This window comes from Mesoplodon mirus, assembly GCF_964341445.2.
Source record: "Mesoplodon mirus genome assembly, chromosome: 2".
NCBI classification, from domain to species: domain Eukaryota; kingdom Metazoa; phylum Chordata; class Mammalia; order Artiodactyla; family Ziphiidae; genus Mesoplodon; species Mesoplodon mirus.
The window spans coordinates 108,665,680-108,690,934 of NC_138977.1; the positions used below are offsets into that span (position 1 = coordinate 108,665,680).

General features: G+C 36.8%; 1 protein-coding gene across 4 annotated transcripts in view; it reads right to left on the reverse strand.

Annotated features, from left to right (window-relative positions):
- Positions 1–25,255, reverse strand: part of CABCOCO1 (ciliary associated calcium binding coiled-coil 1) — a 127,546-nt gene that overhangs the window by 80,399 nt on the left and 21,892 nt on the right. For 3 of the 4 annotated variants that reach the window (XM_082611051.1, XM_082611050.1, XM_082611052.1), the window contains exons 4-5: positions 14,520–14,664; positions 9,196–9,268 (exon numbers count right to left, since the gene is read on the reverse strand). In XM_082611051.1, the coding sequence (XP_082467177.1) occupies positions 9,196–9,268; positions 14,520–14,664 (218 nt within the window). Of the gene's footprint in view, positions 1–5,268; positions 5,598–9,195; positions 9,269–14,519; positions 14,665–25,255 lie in introns of those variants that run through there. The other variant, XM_082611053.1, reaches the window with a different exon arrangement.

The following is a 25,255-nucleotide window of genomic DNA, read 5'->3' on the forward strand; positions in this document are numbered from 1 at the left end:
CCATTGGTAATTTGATAGGGATTGCATTGAATCTGTAGATTGCTTTGGGTAGTACAGTCATTTTCACAATATTGATTCTTCCAGTCCAAGAACATGGTATATCTCTCCATCTGTTGGTATCATCTTTAATTTCATTCATCAGTGTCTTATAGTTTTCTGCATACAGGTCTTTTGTCACCCTAGGTAGGTTTATTCCTAGGTATTTTATTCTTTATGTTGCAGTGGTAAATGGGAGTGTTTCCTTAATTTCTCTTTCACATTTTTCAACATTAGTGTATAGGAATGCAAGAGATTTCCGTGCATTAATTTTGTACCCGGCAACTTTCCCAAATTCATTGATGAGCTCTAGTAGTTTTCTGGTGGCACCTTTAGGATTCTCTATGTATAGTATCATGTCCTCTGAAAACAGTGACAGTTTAACTTCTTTTCCAATTTGTGCTCCTTTTATTTCTTTTTTCTTCTCTGATTGCTGTGGCTAGGACTTCCAAAACTATGTTGAATAATAGTGGTGAGAGTGGACATCCTTGTCTTGTTCCCAATCTTAGAGGAAATGCTTTCAATTTTTCACCATTGAGAATGATGTTTGCTGTGGGTTTGTCATATATGGCCTTTATTATGTTGAGGTAGTTTCCCTCTATGCCCACTTTCTGGAGAGTTTTTATCATACATGGGTTTTGAATTTTGTCAAAAGGTTTTTCTGCATCTATTGAGATGATCATATGGTTTTTATTCTTCAATTGTTAATATGGTATATCACATTGATTGATTTGCATATATTAAGAATCCTTGCATCCCTGGGATAAATCCCGCTTGGTCATGGTGTATGATCCTTTTAATGTGTTGTTGGACTCTGTTTGCTAGTATTTTGTTGAGGATTTTTGCATCTATATTCATCACTGATACTGGTCTGTAATTTTCTTTTTTTGTAGTATCTTTGTCTGGTTTTGGTATCAGGGTGATGGTGGCCTCATAGAATGAGTTTGGGAGTGTTCCTTCCTCCGCAATTTTTTGCAAGAGTTTGAGAAGGAGGGGTGTTAGCTCTTCTCTAAATGTTTGATAGAATTCACCTGTGAAGCCATCTAGTCCTGGACTTTTGTTTGTTGGAAGATTTTTAATCACAGTTTCAATTTCATTGCTTGTGATGGGTCCGTTCATATTTTCTATTTCTTCCTGGTTCAGTCTTGGAAGGTTATACCTTTCTAAGAATTTGTCCATTTCTTCCAGGTTGTCCATTTTATTGCCATACAGTTGCTTCTAGTAGTCTCTTAGGATGCTTTGTATTTCTGTGGTGTCTGTTGTAACTTCTCCTTTTTCATTTCTAATTTTATTGATTTGAGTCCTCTCCCTCTTTTTCTTGATGAGTCTGGTTAATGGTTTATCAATTTTGTTTATCTTCTCAAAGAACCAGCTTTTAGTTTTATTGATCTTTGCTATTGTTTTCTTAGCTTCTATTTCATTTATTTCTACTCTGATCTTTATGATTTCTTTCTTTCTGTTAACTTTGGGTTTTGTTTGTTCTTCTTTCTCTAGTTCCTTTAGGTGTAAGGTTAGATTCCTTATTTGAGATTTTTCTTGTCTCTTGAGGTAGGCTTGTATAGCTATAAACTTTCCTCTTAGAAGTGCTTTTGCTGCATCCCATAGATTTTGGATCATTGTGTTTTGTCATTTGTCTCTAGGTAGTTTTTGATTTCCTCGTTCATTTCTTCAGTGATATCTTGGTTATTTAGTAATGTATTGTTTAGCCTCCATGTGTTTGTGTTTTTTACATTTTTTTCCCTGTAATTCATTTCTAATCTCATAGCGTTGTGGTCAGAAAAGATGCTTGATATGATTTCAATTTTCTTAAATTTACTGAGGCTTGGCTTGTGACCCAAGATGTGATCTATCCTGGAGAATGTTCTGTGCGCACTTGAGAAGAAAGTGTAATCGCCTGTTTTTGGTGGAATGTCCTATAAATATCAATTAAATCTATCTGGTGTATTGTGTCATTTAAAGCTTCTGTTTCCTTATTTATTTTCATTTTGGATGATCTGTCCATTGGTGTAAGTGAGGTGTTAACGTCGCCCACTATTATTGTGTTACTGTCGATTTCCCTTTTTATAGCTGTTAGCACTTGCCTTATGTATTGAGGTGCTCCTACGTTGGGTGCATATATATTTATAATTGTTATATCTTCTTCTTGGATTGATCCCTTGATCATTATGTAGTGTCCTTCCTTGTCTCTTGTAACATTCTTTATTTTAAAGTCTATTTTATCTGATATGAGTATTGCTACTCCAGCTTTCATTTGATTTCCATTTGCATGGAATATCTTTTTCCATCCCCTCACTTTCAGTCTGAATGTGTCCCTAGGTCTGAAGTGGGTCTCTTGTAGACAGCATATATATGGGTCTTGTTTTTGTATCCATTCAGCAAGTCTGTGTCTTTTGGTTGGAGCATTTAATCCATTCACGTTTAAGGTAATTATTGATATGTATGTTCCTATTACCATTTCCTTAATTGTTTTGGGTTTGTTTTTCTAGGTCCTTTTCTTCCCTTGTGTTTCCCACTTAGAGAAGTTCCTTTAGCATTTGTTGTAGAGCTGGTTTGGTGGTGCTGAATTCTGTTAGCTTTTGCTTGTTGGTAAAGCTTTTGATATCTCCATTGAATCTGAATGAGGTCCTTGCTGGGTAGAGTAATCTTGGGTCTTCCCTTTCATCACTTTAAGTATATCATGCCACTCCCTTCTGGCTTGTAGAGTTCCTGCTGAGAAATCAGCTGTTAACCTTATGGGAGTTCCCTTGTATGTTATTTGTCATTTTTCCCTTGCTGCTTTTAATAATTTTTGTCTTTAATTTTTGCCAAATTGATTACTATGTGTCTTGGCATGTTTCTCCTTGGGTTTATCCTATATGGGACTCTCTGCACTTCCTGGAGTTGGGTGGCTTTTTCCTTTCCCATGTCAGGGAAGTTTTCAACTATAATCTCTTCAAATATTTTCTCAGGTCCTTTCTCTCTCTCTTCTCCTTCTGGGACCCCTATAATGTGAATGTTGTTGCATTTAATGTTGTCCCAGAGGTCTCTTAGGCTGTCTTTTTTTCTTTTCATTCTGTTTTCTTTATTCTGTTCCACAGCAGTGAATTCCACCATTCTGTCTTCCAGGTCACTTATCCGTTCTTCTGCCTCAGTTATTCTGCTATTGATTCCTTCTAGTGTAGTCTTCATTTCAGTTATTGTATTGTTCATCTCTGTTTGTTTGTTCTTTAATTCTTCTAGGTCTTTGTTAAACATTTCTTGCATCTTCTCGATCTTTGTCTCCATTCTTTTCCCAAGGTTCTGGATCATCTTCACTATTACTATTCTGAATTCGTTTTCTGGAAGGTTGCCTATCTCCACTTCATTTAGCTGTTTTTCTGGGGTTTTATCTTGTTCCTTCATCTGGTACATAGCCCTCTGCCTTTTCATCTTGTCTGTCTTTCTTTGAATGTGGTTTTTGTTCCACAAACTGCAGGACTGTAGTTCTTCTTGCTTCTGCTGTCTGACCTCTGGTGGATGAGGTTATGTAAGAGGCTTATGCAAGTTTCCTGATGGGAGCGACTGGTGGTGTGTAGAGCTGAGTGTTGCTCTGGTGGGTGGAGCTCAGTAAAACTTTAATCTGCTTGACTGCTGATGGGTGGTTGGGTTCCCTCCCTGTTGGTTGTTTGGTCTGAGGAAACCCAACACTGGAGCCTACCTGGGCTCTTTGGTGGGGCTAATGGCGGACTCTGGGAGGGCTCACACCAAGGAGTACTTCCCAGAACTTCCACTGCCAGTGTCCCTGTCCCCATGGTGAGCCACAGCCACCCCCCCACCCCGCCTCCGCAGGAGACCCTCCAACACTAGCAGGTAGGCCTGCTTCAGTCTCCCCTGGGGTCACTGCTCCTTCCCCTGGGTCCCAATGTGCACATCACTTTGTGTGTGCCCTCCAAGAGTGGAGTCTCTGTTTCCTCCAGTTCTGCTGAAGTCCTGCAATCAAATCCCAGTAGCCTTCAAAATCTGATTCTCTAGGAATTCCTCCTCCCATTGCTGGACCCCCAGGTTGGGAAGCCTGATGTGGGGCTCAGAAGCTTCACTCCAGTGGGTGACCTTCTGTGGTATAAGTGTTCTCCAGTCTGTGAGTCACCCACCCAGCAGTTATGGGACTTGATTTTCCTGTGATTGCACCCCTTCTACCGTCTCACTGTGGCTTCTCCTTTGTCCTTGGACGTGGGGTATTTTTTTGGTGAGTTCCAGTGTCCTCCTGTTGATGATTGTCCAGCAGCTAGTTGCGATCCTGGTGCTCTCGCAAGAGGGAGTGAGAGCATGTCCTTCTACTCTGCCATCTTGGTTCCAATCCCCCTAAAAATTATTTATTTTTTAATAAATTTATTTATTTATTTTTGGCTGTGTTGGCTCTTCATTGCTGCTCATGGGCTTTCCTCTAGCTGCGGTGAGCAGGGGCTACTCTTCGTTGCAGTGCACAGGCTTCTCATTGTGGTGGCTTCTCTTGTTGTGGAGCAAAGGCTCTAGGCATGCGGCTTCAGTAGTTGCAGAACATGGGCTCAGTAGTTGCAGAACATGGGCTCAGTAGTTGTGGCACGCAAGCTCTAGAGCACAGGCTCAGTAGTTGTGGCGCATGGGCTTAGTTGCTCTGTGGCATGTGGGATCTTCCCAGACCAGGGAGCAAACCCGTGTCCCCTGCATTGGCAGGTGGATTTTCAACCACTGTGCCACCAGGGAATCCCTCTCTTATGATTTTATTTTCCTCAACTGCTTGTTGATTTATCTTTACATTAGATGATCCTGGTTCATTTGTCTGTGGATGTTTGTTTGCCATAGCTTGCCTCTAGAGACTGTAGGGGAGGGGTAAAGAATGATGGTAGGTAGGTGTGCCAGTAGCTTATATTCAGGGTGTATTCACTGTCCCTTCTGAACATCAGTGGTCACTCTAGAACTGCTCTTCTCTTTGGCATCAATGTCCACAATAGTTTCTTTAGCTTTGGAGCAAATGTCATGGAGTCCCACTGCTCTATATAAACAGCAGAAGGTAAACGGACTAAATGGTGCAGTTGCTCTGCTTGCTTTCATTATTTTCCCTCTAAAGCTTTCTCCCATTTCTGTATCGAGGATGCCTAAATAAATGCAGCATTAACTCTGTAGCATCTTCTCAGTACATATGGGGCTGTAGTTTCATCTAATCAGTAATCTATAATTTTAGATGTCATAAAAGCTCTTATCTACAGCATTATGAATTTTGAAAATTTTGGTCTTTTATGGGATTTTAGATGGAAGAGGAGTTGTACATGTGTGCTTAGTTCACTCTTTTGATAAAATCACTATTCCCTTTTGCAAAAGTTCTTCCTGCTGCTTTGGGGGACCTATGCATCCTCTGTCACCCATTCAATACAGTCAACTTGGGTCTTCTAATAACATTACTCCTCTGGTCATGATGATTAATTGAGAGTGGATGCATGACACAAGCACAGACAATAATACTGGGAGGAAGAATGTCTCTTTCTTTTGGAGTTGCTAAACAGGAGCTGCCTCTTTCATGTCTACCACCAGCTGGAAGCCTGTCTGCAGTATAAGGGAACAAGGCCCTTCAGAAAAAAGAAATGAAAAAAGTCTAGGAGAGATGAGACTGAACCACGTGCATGCATACACACACCCACATGTATTTACATACACACTCAATAACATTGTTGACTACTTAGATCCAGTTGGCTTTAGTCCAGCTTTCATCCCCTGCATTTACCAATTAGTGATCTAATAATATCCCCCCACACACTTTTTAATTAATTATTTTGAGTGGAATTCCTTTCACTTGCACCGAAAATATAAAATGCACCTCTGGCTAACTCATTCACAATCTTTAGATTTCCTCTTAGATTTCACTTGTTACTGGAAACCACCCTATTTTGTAATTACTTATGTAATCATCTCTCTCCTCTCATTCGACAATAAACTCCTTGAGGACAAGAATCATTGCTCGTCACTGTGTACCCCGAGAACTTAGCATAGGCCTAGAGCACAATAGGAACTGGATAACATATGTGGAATAATGAATATATAATTGTTATAGCTGCATCATCTCATTTTAGTAGATGCCTGGCAGTAGATACCTGGTTAGAACCACGACTTAGGGTATCTGCTATGAGTTTTTTGACCATCATCATTGCTAATATCTAATAGCGTTCTTTGTGTGCAAGTATTCACTGTTTCTTCTAGTTTTCAGGTAACAAAAGCAAAGGACATAGCAGTTTCCAGGTTTCTGGGTGGGTCCTTAAGGCCAAAGAAAAAATATATTCCTTAAGGAGATTCTGGTTCCCTTACAGTTCTTAAGTCTCTGGATCTGTGGTGTAATTGCATTGTCAAAACAATAGATTTGGAGAGCTCCTGGCTTGGGTGCTTAAAAGGGAATCCTCATCTCTATAAATAAAATAAGTGTCACACAGTACTTCATCCACTAAGATGGCTAGAACTACAAGTATCTGCTGCCTTCATTTTCTGCTCCATTTGGTCATTATTCTAGCTCATTCTAGTTGTTTACTGCCTTTTTCAATGTATATTGTGAACAACACTATTATATGCAAACCACTGAATGAACTACAACACATTCTGCATATAGAACTATACCTATTAGATTTCTAGATTACGAAAAATCTCAGGTCAAGAATAATGACTTACCGAAAATATGCCTCTAAGGTGTAACATGAAATATCTTGAGGTGAGTAGAAATTGCTAGAAACAATTGTTAAATTCAAAAATACAAATTCAATTTTCTATAAACTAAAACCCAAGAAAAGTATGAATATGATTTATTTATTCTCTATTAGTAATCAGAATTAAAATTTAGCCATTATTCTTAGAGGCAATTTACATGTTTTCTTATCATCATCTATCCACAACTAAGAAAGAAGCTAAATTTCGTCAGTGTTATCTACCTTGAATGCTTGCCTGAGATTTAAATTTGGAACATTTATATGGCTGTTGTATGGCCCTTGTTTGGTTCCAGAGCCCTGAGGTCAGTATGAATAATTACATTAGTGGGGCAGGCCTCCACTTCCTCAATGAAAGGTTGTTAATTTAAAAAACGGTATTTGCACCAAAGGTTATCAGACACTTCTAAAATGCCATAAAATATTGTAGTGTAACACTTGCTTTGGTTAATCCTTCAAAATTCTATGAACGGTCTAATTCTTTAAAACCCAATATCCCTTCCTTAAGGACTTTTTTTTTTATAGCTCTGGTCAGCTTGGGGAAAATACAAAAGACAATAGAAAATAAATGAGCCAATCCTTGCCTGCTTTCTCCATTTTATCTTTCCATAAGCATAAATGTCACCTAAATATAACCTTACAATGGAGAAGAAAGGCACAATTGTGTAATTAACAAAGGGATAAGGGAGTTCTTTATGAAACTTTTTCCTTGATGATTCTAAATGTCTGCATATGCTGCTATTGAAGCCACTATCATTTTCCCTAAGTTTTGCTGAATAGATGAAATAGGATTGTATTCCTAACAGATAATTACTGCAATGCTGTCACACTGTATGATGTAATTCTGACATGGAAACGTTGTCAGTGAAACTTTGTCAAGTGACACCTAATTTAAGCTACAGTATGAGCAGACTGCAAAGAAGAAATTTTAAGGAAAGTCAAAAGCAAAAAGGGTTCCTTGTTTTCTTTCAGCTCATTTAAAAGGCCAGCATTAGAACAAGTACCCAAGTGGCGACTGACACACAGTGACTGAGGTGTTTAATGAAGTAAGCAATTTATAAACTGCAGAATAACAATACTAGGGAAGACAGAACATTTGGCACATTCCATGTGGTTCTTAATATCAGGGAAATTATAAAGGTAATGTAAATATCCCCTTATTCACTTTATTTATTTTTTAATAAATTTATTTTATTTTTTATTTATTTATTTTTGGCTGTGTTGGGTCTTTGTTGCTGCACACGGGCTTTCTCTCATTGCGGCGAGCGGGGGCTACTCTTCATTGTGGTGTGCGGGCTTCTCATTGTGGTGGCTTCTCTTGTTGTGGAGCATGGGCTCTAGGCATGTGGATTTCAGTAGTTGTGGCCCACTGCTTCAGTAGTTGTGGCTTGCGGGCTCTAGAGTGCAGGCTCAGTAGTTGTGGCGCATGGGCTTAGTTGCTCCGCAGCATGAGGGATCTTCCCGGATCAGGGCTTGAACCTGTGTCCCCTGCACTGGCAGGCAGATTCTTAACCACTGCGCCACCATGGAAGTCCCATCCCTTATTCACTTTATGTCTGACCATGGCCATTCCCATCTCCTATATTTCTAGGCAATACAGCCTCCTCAAGCTGTTGAGAATCTAAGGAGCACTTCTGATGGCATCTTTAGCCTCCTTAAGATGTTCTCTTACCCAGGATTCATTTCTAGTAAATACATATATGTGATTATATGTAAGGCTGTTCAAAAGTATCTTTAAGTAGGCCATTTCTTGTAGAACTGATATTATATGCACTGTCACTGAATCACTTATGTTGTATTAAGAGGGGTTACTATGTCTTGCATTATACTATATGCTGTGTAGAAAAATAGCACATGATCCTTGCCTTCAAGGAAATTGCAGTTGGATTATGTTAACTATATCAATCCACAGGAAACAATTAGAAAACCATATAACATGGTACAGATTTACATGCTTATTGGTGTGCTAAGAGTAGCCAGTATTCAGCAGAAAGAGATCTATTGGAATAAAATAATAGACCATGATTAAAGAGTTTATCTAAGCCCTTCCTTTGAGATGTGATGCAATTAAGGAAGGTCTGCTTCATTGAGGAAGTGGGATTTGAATTAGGCCTTAAACAATGAGTATACTGAAAATAAATGTGAAATTAGAAGAGATTTAACAGAATTAATTTATCTCACTTTTCCTGATTTTATTTGTATGAAGACGTACATACTCTATCCAACTGAGCTTTGTCAAATAATCCGTAAGTACATAAAGTATACATGATTAACAATGCTTTTAATGCCAAAAGACAGCTTACTTTCTTAATCCAAAGCTCACTCTATGTAATTATTCTTTTTGCAAACTACTAGTTGGTTATATTAACACTTGAGTAATCTTGACAAGAAGTTGCTTTAAGCTGTTAAAGATCCAGATGCTGATCAGCATGCATTAAGTGATTCAGCTTAATTGGTTCCATCTAGATAAACTACTTACCTCAGTTCCTATCACAATTTCTTCCCTGGCAGAAAAGAACAGAAACTCATATAGCTTGTAGTGTTGAAATAAGCTGAAATACAAAATAAATGTGGAAAGCTGATAAATTTATTTCAGGAAAAAAGAGCAAATATGTAAGAATATTTATTACAGGAAAGATGTTTGAATTGACCAAGCTAAAGATATTAAACACTAATATGAAGTTAGCCACCTCTTTTACTCCAAAATAAGTTGCCCAGAAATGATAAGAAATTACAGGTTTATTTTTTTTGAGACACTGACAATATAACACAGTACCTAAATTAATATCAGTAAACTAATCTGTGATGAGTGGATAGGTTTGGGATAGATTTCATCTGGACTTTTCCTGGCTCACAACCAAATATTGCACTGCCTCTAAATAACACCAAACTTCACATTCTTTTTCATGTTTTGCTCCAAACTGGAGTCAATTTCCTCTCATATGAATAGCACTGAATTCTATAGGCTACTTCCATATAAATTACTTCTCACGTTCTCAAACTGTTTCAAGATTAAAGTAATTTCTGATAACACCTGAAGAATGATGCAACATTAACTGAAATACTTTTTAGATGAATGATTTTCTTGAAGAATATTCCATTACACATCAAAGAGAAGAATTAATCTGAGAAAGATAATTTCTTTAGTTCCTACCCGAAAGACTAAATGGTCAGTGTATAAAAACTATAAAGAGCTAAAAGAGCTTAAAAATATATAGTTCAAATAAGATTAAAGATCTCAGCAATGTGTTACTGAGAGTTAAAAATTTACTGAAGGGTTGACTTCTAATATCCTGTTTGTGATAATATTTGAATTTTTCTAATTCTCTTCCTGCTGGTTGGGAAAATTAATAGACTCATAATACAGCAAAATGCCAAAGAACAAAAAATTGTCTTAGTGGTTTCTCTTTCACTCTGGTGCCTTTTGCTATTTAAGAAAATTGATTTTAATATAACTGAGAAATTAACATTTGCAAAATGTAGCTACAGAGCATGTATAATAATGGCTTCTCCTGAATGCTGTAATGGATCAAAGTTTCAATTCATTTGAAATCAACGAAGAAATCCTCAGGCAGCTGGGTCTCTCTGAGTTATATTAGCAGTTGATCTCACTACTAACACAATCCATTAAAAAAGTGATGGGTGTACAGACTCAGTCATGGTTTGTTTTGTTTTGTTTTGTTTTTGACTACATTCAAATTAGTCATCAACATACAGAAAACTAGCTTAGCTTTTTTTTTTTTTTTTTTTAAATGATTTTAATTCCTAATTTTATTTATTTATTTATTTATTTTTGCTGGGTTGGGTCTTCGTTTCTGTGCAAGGGCTTTCTCTAGTTGCGGCAAGCGGGGGCCACTCTTCATCGCAGTGCACGGGCCTTCTCACTATCTCACTTGTTGCGGAGCACAGGCTCCAGACGTGCAGGCTCAGTAGTTGTGGCTCATGGGCCTAGTTGCCCTGCAGCATGTGGGATCCTCCCAGACCAGGGCTCGAACCCGTGTCCCCTGCATTAGCAGGCAGATTCTCAACCACTGCGCCACCAGGGAAGCCCCTAGCTTAGCTTTTGACATTACTTTGATTTGTTGGCTAGAAAATACAAAAAGATTAGTGAAGTTTGATGATTCAATGAAGCAAAATAAATTCAAATTCTCCTTCCCTTACATTGGTTACCTAGAGAAAGCTTCAAGGTTAAAACTATTACTTTATCAATAACTGACTTTGAGTAGAAAAATTAAAGACTGTAGAATATTTTGGAAATAGCTTGGCTTCTTCTCAGTTAACTAGTCTAAAACCTTCCTTTCCCCATCTTGTGTCACACAACGAAGTCAATTCATAAATCTTCCTTCCTGCAATTTCATAATCTTTCCATGTTATTCTCCTTATTGCATACAGTTATTAGATTATCTCATACCAAAAAAGAAATTCACTTCTTACAATGAAAATAAAATGCATGACTTGGATGCAGTGGCCAAAGATACAGGGTTGGGCAAGGCCAGGGGGGAGGGGGAGGGGGGCCACCAAAGGGAGGCACTTACTCAGGGGCAGGTCAAGTCATACCACCATTGCCTTGCTCTGGTCCCCACCAACAGCTGAGGTTCTCTCACATTACCAGGGAGATATTAAATGGCCTCACATGGGAACAAGGTGACACTTCTGTTATGGGAGTGTATTTTTTTCCTCTTCCTTTGGACTCCCAGCTGAGTCAAGCCCCTAAACTATTTTTGTTAAACATCTTGTCTTGGTCCTAAATCAAAGGGAGACTACTCAGAATGAAAACAGTCAAGACATCTGGTTCCACGCCAGGAAGTACATTTGTGTGAAGAGGTGTTTTTTTGTTTTTTTGTTTTTTTGCGGTATGCGGGCCTCTCACTGTTGTGGCCTCTCCCGTTGCAGAGCACAGGCTCCGGACACACAGGCTCAGCGGCCACGGCTCACGGGCCCAGCTGCTCCGTGGCATGTGGGATCTTCCCAGACCAGGGCACGAACCTGTGTCCCCTGCATCGGCAGGCAGACTCTCAACCACTGAGCCACCAGGGAAGCCCCTGAAGAGGTGTTTTATAAGTGTTTTCTTTCTTTTCTTCTTTTTTAATTAATTTATTTATTTTTGCTGTGTTGGGTCTTCATTTCTGTGCGAGGGCTTTCTCTAGTTGTGGCAAGCGGGGGCCACCCTTCATCGCGGTGCACGGGCCTCTCACTATCGTGGCCTCTCTTGTTGCGGAGCACAGGCTCCAGACGCGCAGGCTCAGTAGTTGTGGCTCATGGGCCTAGTTGCTCTGCGGCATGTGGAATCCTCCCAGACCAGGGCTCGAACCCGTGTCCCCTGCATTAGCAGGCAGATTCTCAACCACTGCGCCACCAGGAAAGCCCTATAAGTGTTTTCTTATATTGAGTATATGACCGTGCACTTTATCTTCACCTGATTTCCAGGGAATACATAGAATATACAATGATATAATGTCCTTGAACCAGATACATGTCTAAATGACGTCCTATATTAAAAAGTTATGTATATGTTGCATAAGTAGATTACTCAGTAGCAATGCTGGGGAGGAATTACTCATAGAAATGCTGGGGAGGAATTTTGGTATTCGTTTTTTCAATTCACAGACACATCATGGAATATACAGTGTAGACTCTATTAAGAGCATCAAATGAAATTTCAATTTTTTTAAACTTTATTTATTTATTTAAAAAATTTTTGGCCACGCAGCATTTGGGATCTTAGTTCCCTGACCAGGGATCTAACCCATGCCCCCTGCATTGGAAGCATGGAGTCTTAACCACTGGACTGCCAGGGAAGTCCCCAAAATTTCAATTTTATTGTCAGTTAAGTTTCACGTGCTATAGGTCATGTTCCAAAACACGCACTCCCAAAACTGACTAGGGCTTTCACTGGTTGATTAAACTTAATTATCAGGTTAAACTGAAAAATGGTTATACTTTTTTTTTGATAATTGAGCTAGCTTCATATTTAGAAAACTTCTTTGCAGTCATTAAAATGAAAAGTATTATATGATTTAATTGACATTAAACTTGCATTTGTGGACACATGAGACATTCTGAACAGGTGTTGCGGAAAAGCACATTTGTCTTTACACAACTTAAGAATCAATTCCAGATATCCTACTTACCAACTGATACTTTAATTTCTGTGACAGAGACACTTAAAACATGTAATTTCTTTGAAATCACAATATAAAGATTAAACAGCATAAAAGCTAGTTCTGATTTACTTTATTTGACTAAACTTTCAAATATTACTTTTTTTTTTTTTTGGAGAAGTAAGACTAGGTATTTTTGGTGTGTGAAGTTACCCTGGTTAGGGTCAAAAGGTGACTAACACTGATATTCCCTCTTCACTTAACCATTTTCTGAAAGTCAATAAAATGTCAAGAAATACGCTGATGAACATTCCAGAAAGATGATGAAAGAGAAAAGAGCTGCCATCTTTCACCATCTAGAAAGTGCATGGGTTTTGCTGCTGTGGTTAACTATCAGTCCTGGTGCCCATTATAAAACTCTTGCACTGAGAGCTCAGCTGAAAAACGTATTCTGCAAGAGAGACCTGGAAGGCTCAAATGGAGAGAGAAGGGAAAGAAGGATGCTCTACAAATGTGCAGAGAATTCCCCTTGCCCAGTGATTTCCAAATTCGGATGGGCAGAAATACCTTGGGGAACAAGTTCTCCTCCAGCTCTGGATTTCCACTCCCTTCCCTCCCCCCCATACAAGGATCTCCCTTTAATTGATATGAAGACTACTGTGGCTTTTAGTGAGAGACACACATTAGGAGGTATACTGTAACGTTAAGAAGTCATATTATATCAAATGCTATTACATAAGAATATATCATACACCATTATTAATTCATGCCAGAAACCAGTATATAAACCTTATCATATTAAACACATTAGTTTTTTTAAAACTTCCAGGCTACAACCAGGATCCTTGCCAAGCAAATCATGAGCATGTCTAGACCATCATACAGCACCATTTATTTTAGAATTGTAAAACTTAAAGTTGGAAAGTACTGCAGTATATAGTAATAGAGGAACAAAGAAATTCTGCAGAAACTTTTGGTTAGGCAAAAGAAAGATTTTTACCAAATCTTGTTTAAATATTTGCTAACTTTAAAAATGTCCCTTAGGAGAGATGCAAAACTCTAATGCAGACCTTGTGACAGGTCATATAAAAAGACAGATTTCTTAGTTCAACAATGAAGAATCACTAAATACTTTCCCTCCATCCACCATCAGTTTCGAAGCACAAAGAAAGAATTAATGAGTTTAACTGGTCAATACTACAAATATTTCAGGGTATATAATAAATTTGAGGAAGTATGTACATAAATCTCTTCAATTTTTAATACAAAGCATTTAAAATAAACGTTTAAATGGAAATGTTACTCTTTAAAATGTAAAATTTTAAGGTCAAGGTCAACTACCTATAGTATAGTCTATTGTAATCAAATCTGAATAATCTGAAAGAATCATTTGATTAATAAGAACAGTATTATTTAGAGATTCAGAGAAAAAATTCTTAGATAAGAATTATAGATCTAAATGAAATTATGCTTATCAAACACAAACTTCTTTTTAAGAATGCAAAGAAAGCCAAAATGTTCAATGGCCTGGTTTTTATTTATTGGATGGATGATTTGAATATTATCTAATTATCGGTTGGTTAATTACTGCAAAAATTTTGTAAATATCTAACTTCATTAAAAATTGAATGAGCTTCTATTTAATAGACATTTTCTAGAAAACATAAAGTGAAAACTAAATGCTACTGAAAAAAGTCCATACCTGATTTTCAAGTAATCAACAATAGCATTGGCTTGTTTTACATCAAAGATATTCCATTCCTCATTTTTTTGTAAATGGGATGGTCCTATTTCAGCCATAACTTCTCTGAGCCATTTTATGCTGTCTTCTAAGGACATATGCAGTGCTGAAATAAAATCCAAAGAAGTCTAAAGCATTATTTTCATAGATGTTTTGGCAACAAAATAACCCAAGATGTCCTTAATGTGTAAAAATTCCATTTTTCAGTATTTGTGAGGACAAATGGTAAAACTATTGCTGTTTGTTTATGTTAATAATTACATTTTATGTAAAAGAACAGGAGCTTACACACCCAACAACTGTAAATTACCTTAATGCTATACAATTGTCTAAAGAGTTTGTTTGCATTTTAAGATGCAAAAAAAAAAGCACCCTCAATCTATCTAAAGATTACTTTAGAATGGAAAAGAAAAATTTTTTATGATCTTAGATTAAGAGTATAGATAGAAACGACACAAGGTTGGTTGGATTAGCTGGTAAGGAAGGCCTACAAGGTAGACTCAGCCACTGTAGACAGCAGAACCAAACCCAGAGCTGAAAATGTAAACGAACAGAGTCAACTAACACTCGGCTTTAGTTGATTGTTACCATGTGGGAATTTGGACCTGAAGATTTTCAGTGGATGCCAGAAATATGGATTTTTATATAAAAATCAAGATTTTATTATTTTCTTTTCCAAGCTACAGACATAACTTATGTAAGCTGTTTCTCAAATGTATGCCTGGTGGTGGTGGTGAGAGCCAGATGACAGTGCAAAAAGAGTGACACTGACACCGCTTTGCCACCATTACCAAAAATAAACAAGTCAATGATTGTGGTCTATTCTCTCGCAATTAAAAGCAAACAAACAACAAGGCAAAACTATCTTCTAAGGCATCTGTCTAGTTGAAAAAGAAGTAGATAAGTGTCAAAAGCCTTGGACTTAAATTTTATAACGTGTATAATACAAATATTAACCTCCATCTTCTTTTCATATTTTTACTTGTGGCAGACAAATATTATTTATAACACACACACAGCTCCCTGCATCCTGAGGAGAATCCAGGTAACTGGAGTGTCCCAACTGTCCTTTGCTGACAAGTGAGAGGTGTATGGACACGAGACTGAACAGCATGGAGGTGGAGAGTTGAAAGGCTCTAGAAAAAACAAGGTTGGATTGGTTGCTTGGAGGAGGTGATTGTCAGCTGGTGGCCAGGATGAGGGCCTGGGGGAGAACTGTGCTGAACAATGTGAATCCCACCTTCCCAATCCCAACCAAACTTCTGTCTCTCTTAGGAGACCATTAGTAAACTTTCCACGTCTTGTTAATGGGGTGGCTCTTTCAGGGAGGTAGAAGGGGAGAGTGCAGAGGAGTTATGAGGACACAGGCTGATTGTCAGATCCAATTATTTCTGGGTTACATAGCTTCTCTTTCTGGGCTATAAGTGCTAGGTCCCCAAATTACTAATAAAATGACAGTAAAGTAATTTAAAATTTTGGAAGACACTATAAACACCAACTTGTAACTTGTTTAGTCTAGATTCTTTTCTATGTGTAGGCATTAGAAAAGCATAAAACTATATAACAATTAAAATCTGGTTTAATGAATGACAACTAGTCCAATTCTCATGGCTTCCTTCCAGATCCTGTTTTATGTCTGTCAGATACATAGAATTATTACTGGATAACTAGGCTTTCCTGTATCATTCTAAGTGGAGTTCAATTATTACTGAACATTTCTTTTTCTTTTTTTTTAATTTATTTTTAAATTTATTTATTTTTTGCTGCATTGGGGTCTTCGTTGCTGCGCGCGGGCTTTCTCTAGTTGTGGTGAGCGGGGGCTACTTGGTTGCGGTGTATGTGCTTCTCATTGTGGTGGCTTCTCTTGTTGCGGAGCACGGGCTCTAAGTGCATCGGCTTCAGGGGTTGTGGCGCTCAGGCTCTAGAGCTCAGGCTCAGTAGTTGTGGTGCACGGACTTAGTTGCTCTGCAGCATGAGGGATCTTCCCGGACCAGGGACTGAACCTGTGTCCCCTGAACTGGCAGGTGGATTCTTAACCACTGCACCACCAGGGAAGTCCCTATTTCTTTTTCTATGATAAACTTCTTTTGAAAGTAGTAAGAGTAATTTCAGAAATGAAAAATCTGTTGGATAAAAGCAATTAAGAAATGAATGGATTAAAATCTGAATCATTTTATTAATAAAATGGTATTAATTAGAAATGCAGAGAAAAAATTTAGATGATTCTAATTCTAGATGTGATTATACTTATCAAGCACAAAAATAAATTTATATTACTATTTCCTTATATTAAAATATAACTGACTCTTTAAAGCTGTTTTTCTATGTCTAATGTCTTTCTACACATAATGGCTTTAAAAATTAGGAAAGTTATCATTTCACTTATCTAACTGAAATGTTTGCCCTTTTAAAAATCACATTTAGTGATGTGATTAAAATATGAAAGACTAAACCAATTAAATACTAAGCGCTGTTAGAAATAAAATTTATCCTTGAAAATTTAGGGTAATGAAAGGACATACTATACTTATAATTAGCTGGAAGATTTAGATTGGTACCTCATAACTGCCATTTACTACCTAGGTAATCTGAGTTTCATTTTCTTTATCTGTGAATGAGAATAATACCAATTCTCAAAATAATAGTGCTGTTGTGAAGATCAAATAAGGAATGCATGGGAAACTCTTGGTAAACTGAAAAGATACATATATATTACATGTATATAGTGCTTTCTAGAATTTAGCCCAAAGCCAGGCACATCTCATGTAGACAGGAGGATGGGCTCTTGCTCTCTGGGGTTCAGATTTAACCTCTCTGAATCTCATATATTCTTCTCATTTTTAAAATGAGGAGAATAATGGAACTATCTTATAAGACTGTGCATGAATTAAGTGCAAAAGTATTTGGAAAGCAAATGGCACTGTGAGTGACACAAGTTAATTCTATATAAATGTTAATTATTATTATTATTATCATTATCATCATAACCATTCCTGTTTGGAGGAAAAACAATTCAACTTCATAGAACTAAAAAGCATTCTATGGTTATTTACCACATTCATGTTATATAGAGGAGAATCAACCTTGGCCCATCGACCTAGATAGAGGCCAAATACCCAGTCTAATACTCTACATCCTGTCCTTCGTCAGGCCCTGGAAAAACTGAAACTCAAAATGTATATTGTTAAGGGACTTCCCTGGTGGTCGGTCCAGTGGTTAAGAGTTTGCCTACCAATGCAGGGGGTGCAGGTTCGATCCCTGATCAGGGAGCTAAGATCCCACACACCTGGAGGCCAAAAAATCAAAACATAAAACAGAAAGCAATATTGTAACAAACTCAATAAAGACTTTAAAAATGGTCCACATCAAAAAAAAATCTTAAAAAAATACATATATACTGTTAAGATAACTGTATAAATTCTATGTTCCATAATCTTTTAGTTTGATCTACTTTGATTCCAGGTGGGTTGTCTGCAGAATATCTTGTGGATAATGTAGTACAATCTGAGACAAGGGATAGATCGGAAACTGAGTCAGTATAAAGTAACAGTCCCCACACTAGAATTTTATTAGTAACCGTCGGCCACACTACAGCTCACAGCACAAACTGTGCTCTTCGGTACTTTTTCTATGAAGATGTTGCCGGATGGGATGGGAGTGCTCACTATGTGCTCAGGCCTCCACTACCTCTTAGTTTAAGTATAAACATACTTCACCTCCTTCCCTGGCACACTTAGCTAAGATTACATTCTTTCCTGATGGTAACTATAACCTTGTTAGGTCGAAAGGCTTGAGAGGATTTTTTTTTTTTTCTGCCAGAAGGAAAACGAGATCCCTTGCTTTTTTCTGGTTAGGTTTTACATACGTACTTTCACTCTGTCATAGTTTATGAGTACTTGGATTGATTGTGCTCAAGTTTTAAAAATTCATTTTTGAACTGATATCAACAATATAAAGTTTCACATAAAAGAAATATTCATAAGTTATGTTATGGAAAACATTTAAAATGGAAATCTCTTGTCAAATTTGTAATGTGAGATCCATGAAATTTTTCTACTTTCCTTTACTCTGTTTCTAGTTTGTGAATTCTCAGCTCAGAGGTTGCAAAGCTTAAGACTGTTCATGTCATGCATTTCTTTTTACAATTTAAGTCATAGATGACATATTCATATGGTTCAAAAAATATATGTGAAGGTGTATTGTGAGAAGACTTCCTCCAATCCTGTTGTCCATGTGCCCAGTTCCTACATCCTTCACACAGAAAATTTTATTAGTTTTTTCTGTATTCTTCCAGCATTTCTTTGTATATATAACAAAGACATAGATAAATACTAATTCTGTCTGTTTCATAAACAAAAGAATACAATTCTGCACCTTACTCTACTCAGTAACAACATATGATACCTAGAAAACCTTCCTCATTCTTTCCTTTTTTACCGCTGCACAGTATTCCAATTTAGGGATAGGCTAATCCCTACAGGTAAAGTTTTAATTTTGGAGTAGTTTTAGACTTACAGAAAAGTTGCAAGAATATCACAGAGAGTCCCCATATATCTCATACACAGTTTCCCCCATTGTTAATATAGCTATGGTACATTTGACACACCTAATGAGCAAATAGTGATATATTATTATTTAAGTTCACCCTTTGGATTTCTTCAGTTTTTATTAAAGCCTTTTTTCTGTCCCAGGATCCCCTCCAGGACACATTACGTTTAGTCGTCACGTCTCCTTAGCACGGTTTCTCATATTTTCCTTGTTTTTAAAGGCTTTGACAGTTTTGAAAAGTACTGGTCAGATATTTTGTAGTATGTCCTTAAATTTGGGTTTATCTGATACTTCTGTCATGATTAGACAGGGGTTAAATGTTTTGGAGAGGAAGACTACGGTGCCATTCTCATCACATTATATCTAGGGTATTGCTATTTAACCTGGCTCATCACTAGTGGTGTTAGCCTTAGTCACCTGGCTGAGGTTGTATCTGTCAGGCTTCTCTACTATAAAGTTACTATTTTTCCCCCTTTCCATACTGTCCTCTTTGGAAGGAGGTTTGCAGCCCTCACTTAAGGGGTGGCGAATGGTGTTCAACTTGTTGAGGGTGAGGTATCTACATAAATTATTGGGAATTTTACATGGGAGATTTGTCTCTTTTACCCCAGTTAATTATTTATTCAATCATTAATTTCCATCAGTATGGATTCATGGATGTTAATTTTATACTTTGGATTATAATTCAATACTATGTTATTTCGTTCAAATTATTCTAACTTTGGGCACTGGGTGCTTTTTCAGTTGGCTTCTCTATTTCTTTGACATACCCCCATCATTCTGTTTTTTTAGCCCTTTCTTTCGGCCACTACAAGATACCCCCAGGCTCACCTTTTATGTTCCCTGCTCTAGGTCTACAATCAGCCATATTTCTAAGGAGTCCTGGTTCCTTTTCTTGGAGAATGAAATTATAATCCAAGAACTGGGTCCTGGATGGTATGCTCACTGCCACTGGATGTCATTGCTTTTTGGCTCTCTTTGTGAACAGAGCTAAGAAGTATGTGTATATATGTGTTTACACTTAACTATACAACTATTCATCTGTATATCTATTAAGTTAAACAAGAATTCACACTGATGTTTTCAGTTGATGTGTCTAATCTTTTGCTTTTTTCAAACATTACTGCAAGTAATGACTTTACATACATGTCAGGTTATACGTGTGCCAGTGGATATGCAGGATAAATTCCCAAAAGTTGGATTGCTAGGAAGAGACAATACATTTGTCAAAGAGACAATACACTTGTAAATTTGATAGACAGCTGCTAACCTACATTCCACAAGGGGTTTTTAACTTCCATTAGACATATAGAGAGTACTTGTTTTCTTACAGCTTTAACAGCTGAGAATGCTACCAAAATTTTACAGTTTTGTCAATTTGATATATGACAAATGACATTTCTGTATAGTTTTAATTAACATTTTCTTATTATCTTTAAGGCTGAACTTTTCATTTGTTTAAGAATCATTTGTATTTCTTTAGTCATACCCTTGGCATACTCTTCTATTGCACTATTGGTCTTTTTCTTCTTGCTTCTGCATGCTCTTTTTACATTACAGAACTTAATTGTTTGTTGATGTCTGAGATGCAATGCTTTTCCCAGTTTCTAATTCTTATTTTATTTTGATGCTGGTATTTTTTCATTGCAGACTTCTGGCTTTCATATATCAAATTTAACTATCTTTGTCTGTACGGCTTCAGAATTTTGAAGCATAATTATAAAGGTCTTCCCCACCCAAGGCTATAAATAAATTAACCCATGTTTTTCTCTTAACATTTTTATGGCTCCACTTATTTTACATTTAAGGGTTTGATCCATTTGGATGTATTCTGGTTTATCAACAAAGACAGGTTTGAATCCAACTTCATTTTATTTTTTTCTTGATGGATACCCAGTCGTCCCAGTATTATTTGTTTTTTTTTTTTGTTTGTTTGTTTGTTTTTTTGTGGTACGCGGGCCTCTCACTGTTGTGGCCTCTCCCGTTGCAGAGCACAGGCTCCGGATGCGCAGGCTCAGCGGCCATGGCTCACGGGCCCAGCCGCTCCGCGGCATGTGGGATCTTCCCGGACCGGGGCACGAACCCGTGTCCCCTGCGTCGGCAGGCGGACTCCCAACCACTGCGCCACCAGGGAAGCCCCCAGTATTATTTATTGAATAATTATCTTTTCACCACAGATTTGAAATGACATTTTACCAAATACTGCATTCCAGTGATTGGGTCAACTGCTTAACTTTCCGTTGTGTTCCTGTGGTCTACTTAGTGGTTCACCACTGTGTTAAAATACTTGAGATTTTACACCACTACCACTAGCACTACTACTACTAAGATGTGCTAAAGCTTGTTACACTTTTAAAAGACAGTTTTTCTGGCTATTTCTATTTTTTTATTTTCCACATTTTTTTGTTAGAATCACTTGCCTAGTAACCCACCCCTAGGCAAAAACATTAACAAAAAACTGTTGGCAGTTTTATTGGCATATTTATATTATAAATTAACTTGGTGAGATTTAGCATTTTGATGATGTTAGGTCTTTCAAAGAACATTGTAAGTTTTTTCCAAATGTTAAAAACTTCCTTTGTGGCTTTAAAATTCTTTGAAGTTTTCTTCATATAGAGCTTGCACGTTACTTTCTTTAAAGTTTATCCTGCATAGTTTCTATTTCTTGTTAGAGCATATATATTTTCTTTCACTAAATCTTTTATCTTTGTTTTCATACATAAATATTATTAAAAATTATACAGTGAAATTGACTTTTCCTTTTGGTGTACAGTTCTATGAACTTAAGCACTTGTAAAGATCATGTAACCACTACTACAATTGTGATACAGAACAGTTACATCACCTCAAAAAACTCCCTCATGCTATCCTTTTATGTCCTCTCCTCACCCTAACCTCTGGCAAACACTGATTTGTTCTCCACTGCTATAGTTGTGTCCTGTTGAGAATTTCCCATAAAGGTAATGATACAGTATACAATCTTTTGAGACTGACTTCAACTCAGTGTGATGCTACTGAGACGGATCCAAATTGTTGAATCATGGTTCAATCACTTTTATTGCTGAGCAGTGTTCCATTGTATGGATATACCATAGTTTGTTTACCTGTTCATCTATTGATAGACATTCAGTTTTCAGTTTTGAGCTCTTATGAATAGAGCTGCTAGACAACATTCGTGCACAGGTTTTTGGGTGAACATATGTTTTTCTTTCTTTAGAGTAATTCCTAGGAGTAGAATGGATGGGATATAATTTTATAAGACACTGCCAACTATTGTCCAGAGTGGCTGTGCCATTTTGCATTTCCAAAAGCAAAGCATAAGGGTTCTAGGTGCTCTGTGTCTTTGTCAGCATTTGGGATTGCCAGTATTTTTTAGTTTAGCCATTCTAATAGTTGTGTAGTGGTGTTTTTCTTTTCTTTGAACATCTTTATTTTATTTATTTTTTATACAACAGCTTCTTATTAGTTATCTATTTTATACATATTAGTCATAGTGGTTTTATTTTATATTTCCCTAATGACAAATGATGTTGAACAACTTTTCAGGAGTTTATTTGCTATCCTTATATCTTCTTTGGTGAAGGGTTTATTCAAATTCTTTGCCCATTTTTAAAATAAGATAAACTTTATTTTGGAAAAGATTTATATTTATAGAAAAATTACAAAAATAGTATTGAGAATTCCTGCATACTCCACACAGTTTCTCTTATTTTTAACATCAAACATTATCATGGTACCTTTATTTACTACTAATAAACCAATTTTATACATTACAATTAACTAAAGCCCATATTTTATTAGATTTCCTTAATTTTTACTTAGTGTCCTTTTTCTGTTCCAGGATCACATCCAGGATACCACATTACACTTGGTAGTCATGTCTCCTGAGGTTCCCCTAGATTGATAGTTTCTCTGACTTTTCTTGTTTTTGATAACCTTATCAGTTTGAAAAGGACTGGTCAAATATTTTGTACAATGTTCCTCAATTTGGGTTTGTCTGATGGTTAAACATAAGTTATGGGTTTTCATGGCTTTGCTCATTATTAATAGGGTTGTTTGTTTTCTTATTGTTGAGTTTTGAGAGTTCTTTATATATTACAACTACAACTCCTTTTTCAGATATGTGATTTGCAAATATATTTTTCCCTGTCTGTAGTTTGTCTTTTCATTCTTTTAACAATGACGTTCATAAAACAAAAGTTTTAAAATTTGATGAACTCCAATTTTTTTTATGGGTCATGTTTTGGGGTTCATGTCTAACAAGTTCTTGATAACCCAAGGTCATGAAGATTTTCTCCTATGTTTTCTTCTAAAAGATTTATTGTTTTATATTTTAAATTTAAATCTGAGCCATTTAGATTTAATTGCATCAAGTGAAAGTTCAGGTTGAAGTGTATTTTTTTCAAAATAGATGAGCAGTTGTTCCAACAACATTTATTGAAAAGGCTACCTGGTTCCACTGAATTGCTTTTGCATATTTATAAAAAAAAATCAGATGACCATTTTTGTGAGTCTATTTCTGAATTCTGTCTTCTGTTCCATCAATTTATGTGTTCATCTCTTCACTAATTCCACACTGACTTCATTACTGTAACTTTATAGTAATTCTTAAATTGAGTGGTAAGACGGATGCAGCTTTACTCTTATTTTTCAAAATAATTTTAGCTATTTTAGGTCCTTAGCCTTTCCATATAAATTTTAAAAAATCAACAAGTATGTCTAGAAAAAATCCTGCTGGGATTTGGATTGATACTGCATTAAATCTACAGATCAATTTAGAAGATATCTTTTTTTTTTTTTTTTTTTTGCGGTATGCGGGCCTCTCACTGTTGTGGCCTCTCCCGTTGCAGAGCACAGGCTCTGGACGCGCAGGCTCAACAGACATGGCTCACGGGCCCAGCCGCTCTGTGGCATGTGGGATCTTCCAGGACTGGGGCACGAACCCATGTCCCCTGCATCGGCAGGCGGACTCTCAACCACTGCGCCACCAGGGAAGCCCTAGAAGACATCTTTACCATGTGGAGACTTCTAATCCAAGGACACAGTATGTTTTTTCATTTGTTTAGGTTTTATTTCTTTTATCATCATTTTAGCATATAGATTGCATACACTTTGTTAGATTTATACTCAAGTACTTCTATTATTTTTTGAGTTATTGTAAATGAATTATCTGTTAAAATTTTGGTAACCAATGTACATTGCTAGCATAGTGAAATACAACTGAGTTGTCTGTTTTGACCTTATTCCTGCAACCTTGCTAAACTCATTAGTTCTAGGAATTGTTTTGATTCTGTATAATTTTGTATATATATATATATATATATATATATATATATATATAGGAACAGGGACTGCTTGATTACTTCCTTTCCAATCTGCATGTGTTTTATTTCTTTTTCTCACCATACTGCACTTATTGCTAAGACTCCTATTCTTATGTTGAATAGGAGTGGTGAGAGAAGACATTCTTACCTTGACCCTGATCTTATGGGGAAAGAATCTGGTCTTTCTACCACTAAGCATGTTGGTGGCTTTTTTGTAGATGTCTTTTATGAGGTTGACAAATATCACTTCTTTTCTTAATTTTCGGACTTTAAAAACATAATGAATGGATGTTGTATTTAGTCAAATGCTTTCTCTGCATGTATTTACATGATCATGTGTTTTTTTCTTCTTTCAACTATTTACATTGATCAGGTTTTCAATACTGAACCAGCATTGAATTTCTGGGATAAAGCCCAAATGGTCATGCATATTATTCTTTTTATAAATTGCCTGATTCATTTTGATGACATTTTGTTGGGAATGTTTTTTATGTTCATTAGGGATACTGCTCTGTAATTTCTTCTCCTTCTCCTATCCCTACTCCCCCACCTTTCCTCTACTTTTTCTTCTCCTTCTCTTTCTTCTCCCTCTCCCCTCACCTCTCCTTCTCTCTTTCTCTTTGTCAGGTTTTGGTATGAAGATGATTTTAGCCTCATAAAATGAGTTAGGAAGAGTTCTTTCCTCCACTATTTCTGGAAGAGGTTATATATAATTGGTGGTATTTCTTCATTAAATGTTTAATAGAATTTTCCAGTGAAAACATCTGGGACTGAAGAAGTTTTTCCAAAAGTTTTTAGCAACGAACTCAATTTCTTAAATCATTA